At 37.2% G+C, this 17,791-nt stretch overlaps 1 protein-coding gene across 3 annotated transcripts in view; it reads left to right on the top strand.

The window, feature by feature from the left end:
• SMIM14 (small integral membrane protein 14) overlaps positions 1-17,791 on the top strand; it is a 39,514-nt gene extending 21,723 nt beyond the window's left edge. For all 3 annotated transcript variants that reach the window (XM_018068404.2, XM_018068426.2, XM_018068412.2), the window contains 3 exons: positions 6,871-6,919; positions 13,988-14,136; positions 14,628-17,791. In XM_018068404.2, coding sequence (XP_017923893.1) covers positions 6,871-6,919; positions 13,988-14,136; positions 14,628-14,660 — 231 coding nt within the window. In that variant the 3' untranslated portion in view covers positions 14,661-17,791. The remainder of the gene's footprint in view (positions 1-6,870; positions 6,920-13,987; positions 14,137-14,627) is intronic.

The raw sequence follows: 17,791 nt of genomic DNA, 5'->3' as shown, positions 1-17,791 counted from the left end.
GGGCAGAGGGTGAGACTGTTCTTGAGTGCTCTTGCTCCACTGACTTCCATTTTCCTGCCTTTCACTGGGTGCTAAAAGTACTGGTGTTGCACAGGCTAAGATCCCAAAACTGTATTACAGAATTCATGTACTACTAATGCATGTAATAACCTAGAAACTAGTTCTAGATCAAACAGTGTGAATGGAGACTGTTCTCTAGGCAGGCAAGTGGATGTTAAAAAACCCCAAACAAGCAAAAAAACACAAAACCAAAAAAAAACCATGAACAATGTTGTCTACTGAAATCTGTGTCTCATGAAGAGCACATTTTCCTGTAAGGGCTTAGGTATCAGGTCTTAACTGAAAGTTGAAGGTGTCATTCTTTACAGTTCCCATCCTTGAGCTTTGTAGTATGCTGAAAACTTCTGCTTCTTAACAAATACATATTTTTTAAAAAAATCTCAGTCACATCCCATGACCATCTCAAAGCATGCATAGTGTATTGCAAGCAGTGTAGAAAATCATGCATTGAAAATTCTGTCAGCTCGATATTTCAGAAGTAATTAATAGCTATAACCTGTACTGTGAATGGCTGAACTCTGATGATCAGAGAAGTATTATGGCCATCCCTTTTGAGGAAAAAGGCAAAAATTATGTTTTTTCTCTCAGGCCACATGTGGATGTAATCAACACTTAGAGCATACTGTACTTATCTGTTGCTAGTTCAAAGCCTTTTCATCAAAACTGTCTTTGTGGAAGTACCTTTTTCTTTTGCTAATATGCATAATTTTGCAGAAGATACTCAACTGTTTGGTCAAAAAGCCTACATGTATTCTGGTCTTGCATTTTAGATATAAATTTCCTGGTGTCCTGTTGGGAGATATGTATGTTGTTTGTGCATGTTTTCAGATGCCTCTGTGGTAATACTGTGTAATATTCTATCTCATCTATTTGTTGTCTAGTACTTCATGTAGTCAGAGATGCTGTGAAGCTCCTTGTAATGATCCTGATCATCACACTGTTTTATCTCCTTTTGCCCTATTCTCCCTGTTCTGCTAATTCATTGTGCTTTGCATTCACTAAAAGGAGAATGTCAATGATATCACAGGTCCCCAAGGCCAGCAAAATTTTGAAATTAAGTACTAATAACAATCGTGCAATTGTAGGAAGGTGAGGGAATTTTGGAAAAGGAGGATCTATATGACACCAAGGTAAAACAGCAATCCCTGGACAAAGAAAATGAAGGGAGAATGTGTTCTTGTTGAAATTAGGGCTCCAGTTTGCAGTAGTCCCTGTGACATGTTTATTTGATGCATTGTCCCCCATAAAATGCCATATTTTTCACTATGAAAGCTAATGTTCTCCTGTCATAACTGGCTGATGATTCTGGGTCTTAAGAGTTGGTTTGTAAATTAGGAATATTATTCTGAAATGTAGCAGCCATCCTTCTCACTCATTTGCGATGGGAGAGAAAATGCCATCTCATAGGAGCAGACTCTGTACTTTTATTGCAGACTGTTATTCTGTCCTTGTATGAACATCATTTTATTTTAATTCTGCATATACGCATAGAAAATGAAGGAGTGGGGAAGGCAGTGTTCACTTTTTCCTTGTTTGTTCCACTAAGAGAAGCTAATGTAGTTTAAGAGACAATTAAATTCCATCAGTGTGCCATTCTTTTCCTCTTATTTTTCTCTTATTTCTCTTTGCCAGCTTGTAGCAGAATAATGTGTGTAGGTGTCATTTTTTGCATCTTTAAATCTGAACTCTACAGATAATGCTGCATTTCAGTTTGCACCCTGGCTTGTATTCAGGACTGTCATAGCCTACTGTAGCAATTTATTTATTATGTTGTTTACTAAATCATTTATATACTTCGGACAGAGTAGAAGTGGCTGCCAGCAAAGCTTAAATAATAATTTCATTACCCAGAAGCATGAGAACACAATCAGGAGTATGCCACAGTGTTGTCATCTTTTGGCATCATTGGAGAGGAAAAACAGCTTACAACTGGTTTAAATGGCAAAAAAGTATTTTCACAAGGGATGATATTTTGCCCTTGTTATCATATAAAATTTTCTATCAACAGTCTTTATGATTCCATTTTAAATTCACATGGAATAAAAGACCCTATTGAGTTAGTTATTTGTCCTTGCTTTTGTACTTATCTGTCCTTTTCATTTTTACTCTCTTATCTTTGTACCTATTTTATCTGTTTCTTTCACCTATCTCTCTGGGCTTTCTTCTATCACAATTTATTGTACGGAGGTCTTTTCCTGACGCGTCTCATGAACTTACTAATTTTTCATTCATGTCTTTTCTGTGGACTTATTTCTGCTTTGAGCTGCCTCAAAAGTTATTATAAAAGGTAATTATTTTAATTATCCATACATAAATAATTTACTTTCATTTGCCATTCATGCTAGACTCTATTGATTATTGCACTTTGTTCCTGCCACTAGTCCTGTTCTTCTCGTTTTGTTACCTCTTTAGTGTACCATTTCTGGAGTTCAAAAGTGCTTTTGGACAGGGATTATGCCACTATTTCTTCTGAAAAATGACAAACTGGTGATCATTGATATATTCCTGATATTTTTTGTGCTCTGTCTTTTTTTTTTTTTTTTTTAACTCTTAAATAATACACTTAACTCTTATAAAAAGTGTTCACACTGGATAAGAGCTCTGAATCTTTCTTCAGGCAGTATGCTATTGATGTTAATTTAAAAAAAAATTGTCTGAACAGAGACTCCAGGACCAGTCCCAGAGATTGTAGGACTGTTGAACTCTGGGGTTGCAAACTTTGAAAACTCATCTGAAGAGTTTCAGTGAACTCCTCTGAAGAGGAAGCAGAGTTACTGTGAAGGTAGACAGAAATCTGAATTTCCTTCTCCACAGTAGCTATCTGTGATGAATGGTAAATGCAAAGTAGCTTTACTTCTTTCATGGGAAGACTGAAATTGTCGCAGTGTCTGAGGTCACTGCGCTGGAAAAACAAGTTCTGTGTTTAGCTGGATGAGGCTGTTTTCATTTGGATTTCAGTGGTTTTGTGGAGCAGCTAACACGGGGTAAAACTTCACACCCTGTTTTCACCACACAGACATGTTTGTGTGCCCATAGTAAGTTTGCACGTGAAAAAAAGCCAAAACAACCAAACCAGAAACTTCACTCAATATGGTGACATCACAAAGAAGTTTCCAGAAGCCGACAGCAGTATCCCTTTACTGCGACCGTTCACATTTTATTCACAGCTGGGGATTGTAAAAACTGTGCAGATTCCTATCGTAACATGGCATCTCTTAAGAGTTGCAGCAGGACACATTTAAGGTGTTTGATGGGTAGATGCTGTTGATCCACAAGATGGCATGTTAAAACTGGGCTTGATGTCTCAAAAGAGCAGGATCCAAACACTGTTGTGTTAGTGTGAACTGGGGCTAAAAGCTGTGTGTTTTGGAAAAGGAATAGAAAGGAAGAGCTATTTCAAATTGGAACTAGGAGCCATTTGAAAAGTGCTGTCTATTTTTGCAATGCAAAATTTGAGTGTCACGGGGAGAGAGTGAGGAAGAGCCCTTTTCTCTCTTACCGCTAGAAGTAAGTTGGGTTTTTTTTTTCTTGGTATTGTATTGGGTTTACATTCATGATATGTCAGTAAGTGGACACTGATTTGCTGCCTCTTTCAGAAAATTATGAAGGGCTTCAAAGAAACAAAATACTCATTTTGACTAAGAGTTCTTGTTGTTTGGAGATTATTAATTTAAATTACTTCAGCTTAGGTTATTCAAGATTTTAAATGTACTTGGAGGAAAGAAAACTCACAGTTGTATTTTAAATAATGTATGTTTATAATTAGTATTTTTACTTGTATTGTGTGCAAGTTTTTACTGTAATAAATTGAAAATCATTCATTCTTGTTAGCTTTCTTTTAGCTTTCATACTATTTACAATTCATGTTTACTTCATTTTGGACAATAAAAAATAAGTTAGTTTATTGTTTGGCTCGCATGTACTAAGCCTTTTAGCACAGAGAATGTATCTGAATGTAATTCAGATACAATCCTCTTCTTTTACATGGAAGAAAATAGTATAAATATTTATTTTTGTAACATATTGCACTCTCTTCTGCTTTTGTTGAATATGCTCTGATGTTTCACTCACCTGATTTCTGTGTTCTTCTTAAGGGTCTGTTTTAGAATGTACAGAAATATATGAAAAGGCTGTTGCTGACTTTAGCAGATGTCAGATCAAGCAGTCAACTGTTAATTTTCCACTAAATTCACACTTTTGACGGCACAAGGATCTCTGTAATATGAATAAAATCAAAATCGTCATTGATAATATTATCTTTATGTAAGAGTTAACATATTCCAAAAATTACTTCTCTATTCAAAATTTTCTCATCAGCTCTGTAGTGTTTCCAATCTGAAAAACATTGAGTGTATTTGTATAGTCTTTTTGAGGGTTTTGTTGAGAACAGGTAAAGTCTGGTTCAGCTTTTTACCATTATTCCACAAACTTTCGTCCAAACTCCCCTTCTACATCAGAATAGAAAAATCTGAATACAAAGGACTATTTTTTTCCAGTCTCTGATAGTTGCTCTTTTTTCAATTACCTGACTATTGAAATGTCTGAAATGTTGCACATACAATTTTTTCCCAACAGTTGCTATGTTCCTTAAGGGTGTAGTTATGAAGAGAGAGCTAATTGGTGGAAGGAACATTCTTCTCTCAGCAAAAGGCATTACCTTTCCCAGCCATTCAGCTTATGTAAGCATTTCATACACGTGCCAGAATCGTTTCTTATCTTTTGATTAAATGAGTGACCACAAGAGATCAGATTTGTATTGGGTTACAGAGTTAGGAACTCATTGACCCGAGTGAATTGAGAAAAACCAGTTTTTGCTGCTGCTCGTTTTCCATCATCTGCCCTGTTTCATCCCAAGAGGACAATACGCAGCCTCTCACTGAGCTGTTAAAAACAGATTTGTTACATGGCTCCCTGGCTTACAGAGCCATCCCACAACTTTAAAAAAGTTGTATTTGGATGGAGTGTAACACTTAGAATGTGAGAGAACTGATTTTGGGGCTAGAACAACCCAAGGCAGTGTTGCATATCTGTGCCATCCTGGGAACAGAGGGATAATGAGTGAGATACTTTATGCTTATACAATGTTTCTGATCATATACCTATTGCACTTTTTAATTCTGATCATCATTCCATGTTGAATACCTGTAAACTGTGTCCTAAGTAGGGATTATAAATTAAGCCCTCCCTCCCCCTGAATTAAACCCTTATACAAACAGAAGATAATTATGTTGATCTCCTTAAAATACGGGTATAGCAATATCCAGTTTCCCCAGTTCACAAATCTTTCAGTGTAAAATATTCCAAATTGGTACTACTGCTAATGTAAAACCTCCCCTTTGAAAATTACTTCCAAAGTTTTAAAATAACATGAGCTTTTACTTTTACATAAGAAGGGCAGGAAATATGCATAGTTTGATAGATTTTTTTTTCTTTAATAAGGCAAGTATTTTGTTTGAATTTCCCCTGCTGTTGTTTTTAACTATAGAAATAGCTGAAAGGTTAAATCCAGCCTTTCAGTTCCTCCCTGAGGGACTTCTTTGTAGTCTCAGTAAATTTGCTAGTAGATCTTAATATATTAATGAAAGAATGAATGTGATCAATCTTCAGTTACTTTTTTTTTCTTTTTCAAATGTGATAATCATTGAAAATCTTTATGATAAAAGAAGGAGCTTAGACTTTTCCAAAAGTCTTCTTTGGTTCTTTGTCTGTTTCCTTGATATGCTTTGCATAACATGACTACATACAGCAAATCAGTTATGCCAACACGAGGGGAAATTGGTTTTGTGGAAATTATTCATGTATTTCTTACATACAGAGCATCATTTCTTCTGCTCTTTAACATTTGTGTATTTACACTGATAAACAGATTAGCCTGTTGTGACAAAAAGTGTTGGTATTTGTGACACTACGTCATAAAACCTATCAAAAAGCTAATGTCAGTTCTAACTGAGGCGTTGTAACAACTCTGTTACAATGTTACAATTCTGTATTTAAAGGTTTCATTAATAATCCACATAGTTTACTTAAACAGAGAATAGACTCTATTTCCATAGTACTGCAGATTAAATCCCATCCATTTACCATCTCTGAACCCAATAAAGAATGTGATATTTGTCTTTATTTTCTGGCTCTGCCATCTCTAAAATAGCTATTCTGATTTGCAGGTTTGCAGTTGGCAAGCTTACCTAGTCTGTAAATGTAAATAGTCATTACAGTTGCTAAAAGTGTTTTAAATTTTACTCATTAGTAAAGAGAAAAATCAGTAAAATATATTAAAACCTACTTAAAAAAATCTCTTAGGGAGGAAAAATAGTAAGTACTAAGTTAAAATATGAAATTTTAATTCAACTTATAACCATAGTTATAAATTGATTATTTATTATAGTCTGATTATTTATTGTGATGTAATCACAGAGCATTTTAATGTTACTTGACTAGATAATAGTAGTAACACCTGTCCATTATAAATGCCAAAATATGTATAGAGAATATGTCTGTGTATAATAATGTCTATATCACTGTAGATTTTTTCTACTTGAATTTTGGTAGTTATTCAGTGGCTGAAACCTGTATGGAAGCAATAACACTGTAGTCAGCTGATTTAAAGGTATTATGTAAATAGTGTTCAGAAACTTATTTCCGTATCTGGGATTCTTCACATCCCATAAGCCACATGTGATCCAATAAAGGATCAGTTAAAATCTTCCTTATCTTGAACTTGTGCTCTGACATTATATTAAATCATGATTTTGGTAAAAGCTGACCAAGACTCATTGCTAAGTATCATGCCTTTCCTTTTCTCTGTTTCAGCTGAGACAATCCCAGTCATACTGCACAGACACAGAATGCCTTCAGGAATGTGAGTAACTGTTCAGATCAGGTACATGGAGGTAAAATAAACAGCAGTAATTAAAATATAGTCTGACAGGTCTTTAAAATGCAACAGTTGATTTAATGTTATAGGAACATATTACATTAGAACAAATATAAAATTCGCATGTTGGGGAGGTAATTTGTGAGAATCTGTGATGTGGGTGGACATTTGTACATTGGAAGCACTGTGTGGAAACAGCATTGGTGAGAAGCCTGAAGGTGTTGATATACCAGTACGACCATTAATCAGGTCCCAAGCATTAGTGAATCTTCCATTAGCCTCCAAATAGGATGATCTGGGGAATGATAGGGGAAAATTTGGAGGGGGCTTTATTTGACCTCCTTACAGGCATAGCAGCCTAACCAGTGAAGACTAGAATGGAGCACAGACCCCCCCACATACACATGTTCACAACTGGGGCTGGGTGACACTGTCAATACTGTGAACCCTCTACTCCTCTGTGAAGGAGTTCCCCCCAGCTTTGACTCAAGGTGACATGCACTGTGACTGTATTTCTGTTGACTTTGTGGCTGTGTAGTTAATGAAGCAAAGGACTGATGTGTACACTTCCTTGGAATTTGCTGCGAAATACATCAAAAAACCTCTCCCAAACAGTGGGACAGTCCAATGTTACTAGCATCTGCAGTGAAGCATAGCTGGTCAGAGCTTATGCAGTAATGAAAGCTTGCCCTGAGGCACTGTGTTTACACTTTTCATGATCTAGAGAGAACATTGCCAAATGTTTATAAATAAAAATGAAGTGGATCTGTTTTTCCTATATTGTTTTACCGATTGAGCATATGAACTGACTGAATTAGCTTGCATCAGGACTACTGTAATGCTGAGGGAGCAGTGAGCACCTGAGCAGTGTTCCTGGAAGCAAGAGCTGCTGGTACCATTGTCTTCTGCAGGTCTAGGAGCAGTGCAGGCAAAGTTTCCAGGATCTTGGGAAGAGAGCCTTTTTTCACTCTTCGTTCCTCCCTCTTCACTCCCCTGTGAAACCTGTTTAGAGATGGGCATCTAACTCGGACTTGCTCTGTGCTCTCCCAGTGTGAAACCGCCGCAGACTCATTGCCGTGCTGGGCTGAAGGGAGAAAACTATGTAAAACCTGGAAAAAAAGACAGTGGGACACAGGTCCTGTAGAGTACTGCTGGTTTACTCTTTCTTTATGGGCTTTCCAAGTTATGCAGTCCGTGACTTCCCGCACCCCTTCTCTCCCAGATGCACCTGTCCAGGGCCAGACTTTTTAGTCTCCCACACCTTAGACTTCCATGTCTTTTTTTTTTTTTTTAGTAACAGACATGTAGGAGAGGGAAAGCAGCAGATGACGAGAGACAGAATATTTTCTCTATTGGAAGTAGACACAGACAGGCTGTGCTACTTTCTGAGCTTTAGTCCACAGTCAAAACCAAGCAATGGTAGGTCGTTCTCACTCGGGCCTTGGGAGTCTTGCGTCATCAATATTTATGAAGCTCTTAGACGAAAGACTTTATAAATTAGTAAGTTCTGATATGCATGGGCACAAAGCTTGTGGGACAGCTTTCATGTTACCAAGCTGTAGTACAGTGGAAATTTGAATGGTTTGCGACAAATAGCTTTCCATCCTGAAAGAGATCCTTGCAATGACTGTCTGTGCAGATGCAAACAATTTGGCAGCAATTGTTCCAAACCAGTGGTTTGTTTCAAAAACCAAAGCAAAAATTATAGAGTAAATCCTCTCCTATGTTATTATATTGCCTTAAATTTAGGTCCAGCAAAGGTATTTTCCTGCTGATGCAATGGCACTGCCTGCCTGTGTGTCAGATTATTTTGATGCTTCTGTGATTCTGTGCTTGCACCAGTCTGTAAGACCCCCAGGAGTCAAAGGCAAAAATAAACAGATTAAGCCTGGAGAAACTTTTAGAGATGTTTTCAGAGGCAGATTAAAACAATTCTGGGCCAGTCTTCTGTCTGTTGCTTCATCCTGTTCTGATGAGCTGTACAGTGATGAGCTTATGTTTGGGGCGGGTCTCTTCTTCCCTAAGTCCCACAGCTCCATTTCCTGTTACTTGCTGACTTTGATTCCTCATTTCAGAACCTCAATATGAAGAAGCTTGTTTCACTCCCACCCATTTGCTCAGTTCCAGGATTTGGTCTTCCTTTTGGAAGCACAGCTGGGAATGTTGTCATACAGATTTTTAAATTGCAAGGTTGTGAAATAACTGATCAGATGTATGTGGTTTTGTTTTGGGAGACGTCAGGGCTGGGGTTCAGACAATGTCACAGCAGTGTCATGTGTTATGATGTTGCTACGAGCTGGAAGTTCTCAGAAACACCTCAGTTGATTCTTCCTGAGTATGCCTTGTTTTTTCAACCCTTTGATTTCTGTTCTTTTTTTAGATTTTTGGAGCCATATCAGAGCAGTAGTACCAGGGCTTCCTCATTCACATTTTTATGTTATCTATAAATTCTTATTTATTGTTGTTGGCACCATTCTGTCATCATGACTACTCTGCAGAGTTTCCTGCCAGGGTCAGGACCAGTGCTTTTGGAAGTATATGGAAAGATGTGAGCACCACTTCAATAAGTATTTGGGTACGCTGCTTCATGGCTGTTTCTCTGCTGATTCTCTGTCAGAATATCTGCTGTGATGTTACAGTGTGTGTCAGTCTGGTGACTGTTGCCTTAATTTCAGTGGCTGCCTTGCAGAAAAAAAAGGCTGTAAGTTTTGAATAGGCATTTAATATTCTCTGGGGAATGCTTATGCTCAGCAAATCAGAAGATCTTACAGTTTCCCTTGAAGTGAAGAATAAAAGTAATAATTCTTTTCTGAATTCTGTCTAATGCAAGTGGAGCATGGAAGTTCTCTGACGTGTGTGGCAGTTGCAACATCAGTTGTTCATCCAGCCCAGGGAGGATCCCAGCTGGTACTGATCTGCTCTGATGGCTCATGGCCCTTCACAGTCAGCCTTCTGTGTCAAAGGAAATGAGGGGCTACTGCGTGAGTTTTTTTCTGTGTTCTAGCAATTCCCAGATGTTGTGACCTTGATTTGCCACATTCATATTTTCAACACTATTGTCAGTGCTCTGCTAGCTTGTAATGTGGTCAGAGATGACTGTCTTGAATGTTGTCTACTCTACTTCCAAATTTCTATGTAATTTAAAATGCATACATATCTGTGATTCATCTTGAGTTGTACTCATCTAGGGGAGTCACAGCCGCTAATCTAACAGCATGAAACATCTGCCAACTCTTCCCTCCCTTTTCTGGTAATTCCCTTCTCCCTTTCTCTGCTCCAGTCCTTTTTGGCTTTTTTCAGGTTACTTATCCCTGCCTTTGAGAGTGTCAGCTTGCTGGCATTATCTGCTAAAGGTCCCGCAGGCTCTTTATCTTCCCTGTTGATTCATTTGTAAGATACCTCTCTTCATACAATTTCTTGCTTTTCTTTCACAGAACAGACAATGCTTAAAACACCATGAAAAAAGGAAGACACAAGTCAGAGAGCCTGCTTTTGTCTTTCCACAACAGTAAAAAGATCCAAAAGGAGATATTTCTACCATGAGAGGACAGACAAAAAGCACCACATGGAATATACTTTTACAGTAATAGAAATACAGTCTATCCTCTTTTTCTTTAGAATGCAACCTTCCCATTTTTCTCTGAGAGAATACTCATTTATGTGTTCTAGTCTCTGTTTCTGCAGGAAAAAGCAAGTCCAAGAACTGTATGTCATACATGGAGCAACAAATAGGATTCACCGTAGTCATTAACTCCCATGGGAGTTAATCCCATAATCTCAGAACAGCTCCTAATAAAGCTTTCTCCTGCACAGAAGTAATTCAGCCATGGTGTAAAAAAAAAAAATTCCAGGTTACCACAGGGGCACAGACTCATTCAGAAGTGTGTGGATATATATGTATGCTGAGCCCAGGGGACCAGATACTCTAAAAATAAAGATCTTGGGCTGGATTCAGTGTTGTATGGAAAGGTAGGTTAGAGACTGTTTCACGTCAGTGGTTGACATGAGAATATGTACTGCTACATTCTGTACTAGTGGGTGTCTCCTGGGCATTGGAGATTAATAAACAGATCCATCCATCAAATTGGGTGGTGGCAGGAACATTCATCTCAGAATAGGACAATCTTCTTTCTATCTGGAAATACCAGAAAATACTATCCACCGGTGCTCTTAGAGGATAACCTTTATTCTTCAAGGAATCAAAAAACCACTTCTAAATTATCCGCAAAAAAATATCCATTAAAGGCACTGTGGCTGTGAACTATTAAAAAAAATATTTTTTTTCTTCTGCCCATCAGCATGAATTCCATCCTGCTTGGTTTCAGCTTCACTCAACTGTTCTTTATCCATAAGCTGGCCTTATCTGATTATTTTGTGATCTCAGGGATGGAGGTCTTTGTAGTAAAAGATTGTTTCTTCTAACTGCTTCCAGTATCTGAAACAGCTTCTTGTCTGTTCTCTTGATTTGTGATGCAAAGCTTTGAAAAGTGTGTTTCACCCCAGCTATATGAAACTTTGCTTATCCTCATTTCTTTAAGACATTAAAGGAACATATTCTGAAATACATCACATCCTTATAAAAGCACATGGTCATTTGTGAGAGATGTGGGTTTAACAGTTCTTGAATAGTGTAAACAGTCTTGTGGCTGTTTCAGTATCTGGTGTGCCTTGAGTAGGTAGTACAGAGCCAATCTGTGTTAGATCAGCTGTTGTCTTGCTTAACTTAGTTCAGAATGTTTCAGCGCATTTGGTTCCATCTAAACCATATTGCAATGCAGGCTGGAAGAAACTGTCTTGCATGAATGCCTGTGGTTTCCCTCCGTGGTTCCTTCTGCTCCCTTCCCTGACCTGTAGCATGAGCTGACCCAGCAGCATTTGCTCTACCCCAACTTTTGTTTAACCACAGACCCTAAGTGCACTAGGGTTCAGCAAAAATTCCAGAAGGCAGTCTGACTAGTCCCTGTTTCTCTGCATTGTATGGGGAATCCTGACTAACAGATGAGCTTAATTTTCAGTATTCCACCATTCTGAGATTAGCTCAGACTGGTTAGAGCATGGTGTTATTATCATCAAGGTTGTGGGTTCAATGCCTGTAGGGTTAGGTTTGATGATCCTCGTGGGTCTTTTCCAACTCAGAATATTCTATGAAATCTGTGAAATTTCTACTGGGCTATGTACATGTATGCCAAAGCAGGTACCTAAGGCTTTCTTACTTGTTGCTGAAGGTAGTCTCAGGGTGGCTATTAATGTTGTCTGGAAGCCTCAAATTAAAGCAGTTGTTCTTGTCATACCAAAGTATATGCTAGTTTCCTGGATTTCATATATAAAGACCATTCAAGGTTTAAAATATTGATATATGATACTGATAACAATAATATTCTGCTCAACAACACTGCAGGTCTAAACTTTTACAGTCACAATTCCATATGCTTTCTGAATCAATTATGTATAAGAGTTTAATGTCTGTATTTTGGACACTGAAAAGGCAAGAACGGTTTCATTTGCTCATACATGTAATGGTAGTGTTTGTGTTGTGAGAAGCATGAGCTTCTATAATACATGGGTCTTTTTCTTCTTTGACATTTTTAAGTGCATGTGATGTCAGTAAAGGACATCAGTCTGACAGCCCCAGCTCGTGAAACTTTATTCCCAGGACAGCAGTGTGGTGAATGGCATAGCTGTGAGCTTCCCCACAGTGCCCCTCTACTGTGTTAGGAACAAACCATTTCCATAGCAGAGCCTCTGTTGGAAATGCTACCCAGGAGGATGGTGATGAGAGTGGTTCTGTTGTATCAGCATCAGCCTCAAGGAAATTACTCCAGCAGCTCACTGGGTATAAGTCATCTAGCAAATGTTAAATAAGAACAACTTCCAACCAATACTGAATCCAGACTAGACTCCATAGTGAGATGATCCACACAAGTTGAGACGGCTGAAAAACCTGACAGATACTAGTGTCTCTGGGGAGTTTTCTGAATGTTAAAGTTTTCAACTTGGGTAATAAAATAGAACAGCTCTTCTCTTTCTGAAGGTTATTCATTATAGCTCTCTATTTATTGCTCTGTATTAATTGATGATCATTAATGAAGCTGTTAAAACTTTACGTACTGTGATAAAGATCCATGTAAGTACTATAGGTAATTAACTGTACATTGGTTTACACTTCAGCTGACAACATTAGTTACTGTTTTATTATTTGAAATTATGTTTCAGAGGAGAAAAGTTGTTTTAAAATGTGCAGGTATTTGCAAGAGCTTGTTGATCCAAAAAGACTAACCACCCATTTCCATCCTGAGGGAACTTTCTAAGTTTATTTCTATGTGTTGATGACTCAAACACTGTATATGAAAATTGGGTGTAAAATTTTTACACTGTGTTCCTGGGCTTCACTTTTTAATGTATCTCTACGGCACTTTTTCCTTTCCTGGCAGATACATTTTTCTTGATGCTAACAGAAATGCCACATGACCTGGATGATCAGTCATGAAGATCTGACATATTGACACTGACACTTGTTTGAACAAACTCTCAAGAAAAAACTTACAGCAGTCAACAAATTGATAACCATTAGTTTTCTCCCTTCTTGTAGAATTAGAATGTTCTCTGTGTGGGGCCTAACAATAGAGTCTAAGCTAGTCATTTTCTTTTATTTGTTTGAGGCAAAAAACAAAGACTATCACATATACAGTTTTTTTCCCACATAAATATATTTTGATCAAGTTTGATTTCTTAAACACAAAGTGTGCGTTTGTCATCTCCAGGTCACCAAGAGTTAATATGAACTAAGAAATACTCATGATGATTCTGAAAAGACCAGTGAAATCTTATGAAAATAGATTCTCTTTTCAAATGGATAAGAAATGTGATAAAAGAACAGTGTAACGCTAATGAAGAATTAATGTCTCAAAGTGAAAATGAGGGACTAACCAGAAAACTCAATCGAAAAGTATTTCAGAGTTTTTTTCTGAGACTTATATTGCATTTTTGTTTTCATTTGAGGAAAAGAACTCTACTGTCACTCTGTGTTATAACTTGAGTTTTCCTTATCTGTAGTGCCAGGACCAAACTCATCCAGTGACAATGGCATCAGCTTTGCCATGATAATGATGGCGTGGATGGTGATTGCACTTGTCTTGTTCTTACTGAGACCGAATAATCTGAGAGGATCAAACACAGCCGGAAAGCCAACCAGCCAACATAATGTAAGTGCATCTTCAAGGGAGATTCTATAATAGTAATTAATTTTTTTCTTCTGTTTTTCCCCCTTTATTTTCTTGGAACTCCATTAGAAATGAAAATGAGTAAAACCAAAGTGAAAGTAGAATCACGAAGGCCAAGTGTGAGGCCTGCCATGGGATGGAGCAGGCATGGGTGACTAAGTGTGGATCATAATGTCCTCTGGACACTGTCTATCCCTGCTTGGAACTGCCTTCTTATGTGTGAGAAGGCAGTAAACAAAATTACAGCATAAAACAGAGAAGGTGATCTTCAGAAAAATCCCTATCGATGCAGGAAACAGTATAGTTCTTTGATGCTCCTTTACTCTAAACATTTAAAGACACACTGAAAGATCATAAAAGAAAGCACAGTGTAATGCTTCTGAGGTCTTTTATTGCTAAATCCTCTTATGTGAAACACTGTTTCTAATTCTATACCTGCTTTTTTCTTTCTTTTCCTCCTTTCTTCCCCCAAGGGACAAGAACCACCAGCCCCACCAGTGGACTAGAGCGTTCAGTATTGGAAAAGTTCAGCAGCTAAAACCTTGCATGACCAAATGAACGAAGTGACCAGATTACTCCTAACACCCATTCAATACGGTTTTCTTTTCTCATTTGTATAGAGCAGAATTATCATTAAGCAGTAATCTTCATGAGCTGCTTTTAGCAACTCCAATTTTAAGTTAATTTTTGCTTTGTATGTTATTACAATTCCTAGTAGATTGTAATTTGAATAATGATAAGGCATTGTGGGGGTTTTTTGGTTGTTACTGTTACTATGGACGTTCCACTCAGTCTCTTTCTGTTACAGTGATCTTAATTTCTTTGATGTGATTTCTGATATTCATTGAAAGAAAAAGAAAATCCCAGTGCATCTATAATAATGGAGGGTTACTGACCTTTCTTCAGATTAATTCATATTTCTTCTCCAGTATGCTTTTGAGAGTTATATTATGGTTGGAAGCATTAACTTAGTTATGTGGTGAAAAATAGAAATTATTTTATATTTGACCTGGGTCTGGAGCAACTTTTAGTCTGGTCTTTGGACCACTAACATAGTTTTCAGGGTTGTTGGCAAAAGCACAGATTGTCCACTAGAATTATAATCTTTCTCTGTGTGCGCACATAAGTGAATGTGACAATTGCCACTGTCAAAGCTTTGACCTATATATTGGGAACTTTACACAGAAGATTATACCACCAAAAAAACATTAATTTAGTCTTGTTCATATATATATCTTATTCAGTATGTTGTCAAAAAATATATTCTAAAACCAGATGTGTTTACTTGTAGACTTTATGAAAAGAGAAATTTAGTAAGAAGAACTTGGTAGAATTTTTTGTCCTGGTATAGTCTTTTAATAATTAGTACCTTAACAAGTTTTTAGCCATGACGTAATGTATATTGGACAGGATGAAATCATACCAAGGAGTTACCAAGGTTACCAACTTTTGGTATACAACTTGTTCTGAGTTATTCAGGTTTTTTCACCTGTATGTTGTCAGCAATTCTTAACATTTCATCCTTATCTACTAGTTGTAATTGTAGAATAACAAACTTGCAGATGACCACATATGGCATGTCTTTTCCCTCTAACGTTTGAGTGTGTGTGTGGTGTGTTTATGTGTGTGTATGTGTGGCTGTGCACACACCTGTGCACGTCCCATTGTAGCAAATGGGAATGAGTTTTTTTAATGTACATTAATTTAAAAACATTTTAAAGATGTACAGAAAAGCGACACTGTATATTTTTCTTGTTCAATTTGAAAAATTGATGAGAATAATGTAAAGAACATTTTTATGTTACCAACATGAAGCTTCTTTCCTTAAAGGTCAGTAGAACAGACATATGGGAATTCAAAGCCTTACTCTACAAACCTTTATTCCATGAGGACTGTAGTTACGGAGCTGAAGGGACTAACTGTTAAAGTGCAAAAAGGTTTGTATTAACAGGCTCTAACAAAAATCTTGCACCAGATCCCATGGTTGACAGATACACGGTTTTCCTCCTCAGGGTGAATGGTGGGCCAGCTAAGCCTCCTGGTAAAGGTACAGTGTAGACTTGAAAAAAGGCTTCTGTGATTTGGTGTCATTGACCTTTGAATTTCTATGAAATAGTATGCTCCTAAGCATAGGAGCATGTATAAAAAATTAAGTAAAAAAAAAGATTGGGCCAAGTGCTCTCTTTGACATCAGTGCAGTGCCATGTAAAGTAATGAAACCGCAGCAGAGAAGCTGAGAGAATTTGTCCTGTTATGTCTAATAGTGTACAGGCCACAAACACTGTGTAAAGATGTCACTGGGACAAGCACTCTGACTGTGCTTGCTCTTTGCCTTCCATGTACATTTATATTTGGGATACTGTTTTGATCAGAACAAGTAATACAGCATAATTTTGTTGAACCAACAAGGAAACATATATAATCTCCAACAGTGACCTTTTCTCCAAGGATTTTTGGCCAGAATTTTTCACTATTGGAGGCATAAAACAAGTTTCCAATTGATTAAAAAGCCAACTGAAACATGCTTCTATTCAGACAGAGCACCACTCCTCATCCTGTTGGAAGTTGGTGAGATTTACAGAAGATGCTCCTCACTTGTGAGGATCAGTCTTCCTTTACTTAAATGTCTGTGTACGTATTTATAAAACTCACCATGTGCACCCAGCTAAGAGTCTTGGCAACTGAACTTTTTGTTCAGAGGAATGTTGTGTTTTACCTTTAAATGAACTATCTTTACTTGATTCGTCTAAGTAATTGTCCCAGTGATTTTATACATGTATGCTTTCCTCATGTAAATTGCTATTTTAAAATTTTCTATGTAAAAGAAAAAAAATTGGAAATATTTTATTGTAAAGTGTTTTACTAAAGAGCCAGGCCACTATCCCACATCAAAACATATGCCTTTTAAATTCAGTTACTGTCTTCAAGATAAAACCTGCAGATCACCACTCTTAATTAAAATAAAAGTGACTAACCGTAGGACTGTACTTTGCCACTCTTATTTGTGTTAAATGGTGCCTTACTCATCAAGTAGTTGCACTGAAGTTTGTGGGACTACTCTGAGATAAAGTACTAGTAGCAGCTTTAGTAAGGGTGGCAGAAATCTGGCCTTTAGTTATATAATTTGCAATTAAATAATTGTATCATGGTTACAGATGTTTATGGTAAATTTTGAGAAGTGTGGAAGAGATTAGTGGTATGAAAAGCTCCAAGATACGATCAGTTCTGTAATGATGGTTTTAAGCTTGGTTAGTAAAAGATGCAAGTTGTAGCAACTTGGGAAATATGGAGGGAAGTTTACAATTATACCTTAGCTTAGAACTTTGTTAAAATAATAGTATTTTTAGAGTCTGCTTAACACAATTATTATACTCTGAAATGAGAAATCATATGTATTCATGTATTGTCTGCAGATCACTTAGCCTTGTAATATCCATGATTGAAGAAGGAAGAGTGATGATGTCATGTACTTAATGTAAATCAGTGGTTTAAAATATCTGAATTATGCCAAACAAAAAATCATCTGTGCCATTTGCGGTTTCCTAGTAATCTTTTACTGAGTACTTGGATTGGGGTAAAGGGCTTGTACTATGCACTTTTTATTGACCTAACAAAATAAATAGCAATCATTAGTAAA

The sequence above is a fragment of the Manacus vitellinus genome, unplaced genomic scaffold (genome assembly GCF_001715985.3).
Source record: "Manacus vitellinus isolate BGI_N305 unplaced genomic scaffold, ASM171598v3 scaffold_0_pilon, whole genome shotgun sequence".
NCBI classification, from domain to species: Eukaryota; Metazoa; Chordata; class Aves; order Passeriformes; family Pipridae; genus Manacus; species Manacus vitellinus.
This window is presented reverse-complemented; position numbering and strand designations above follow the sequence as displayed.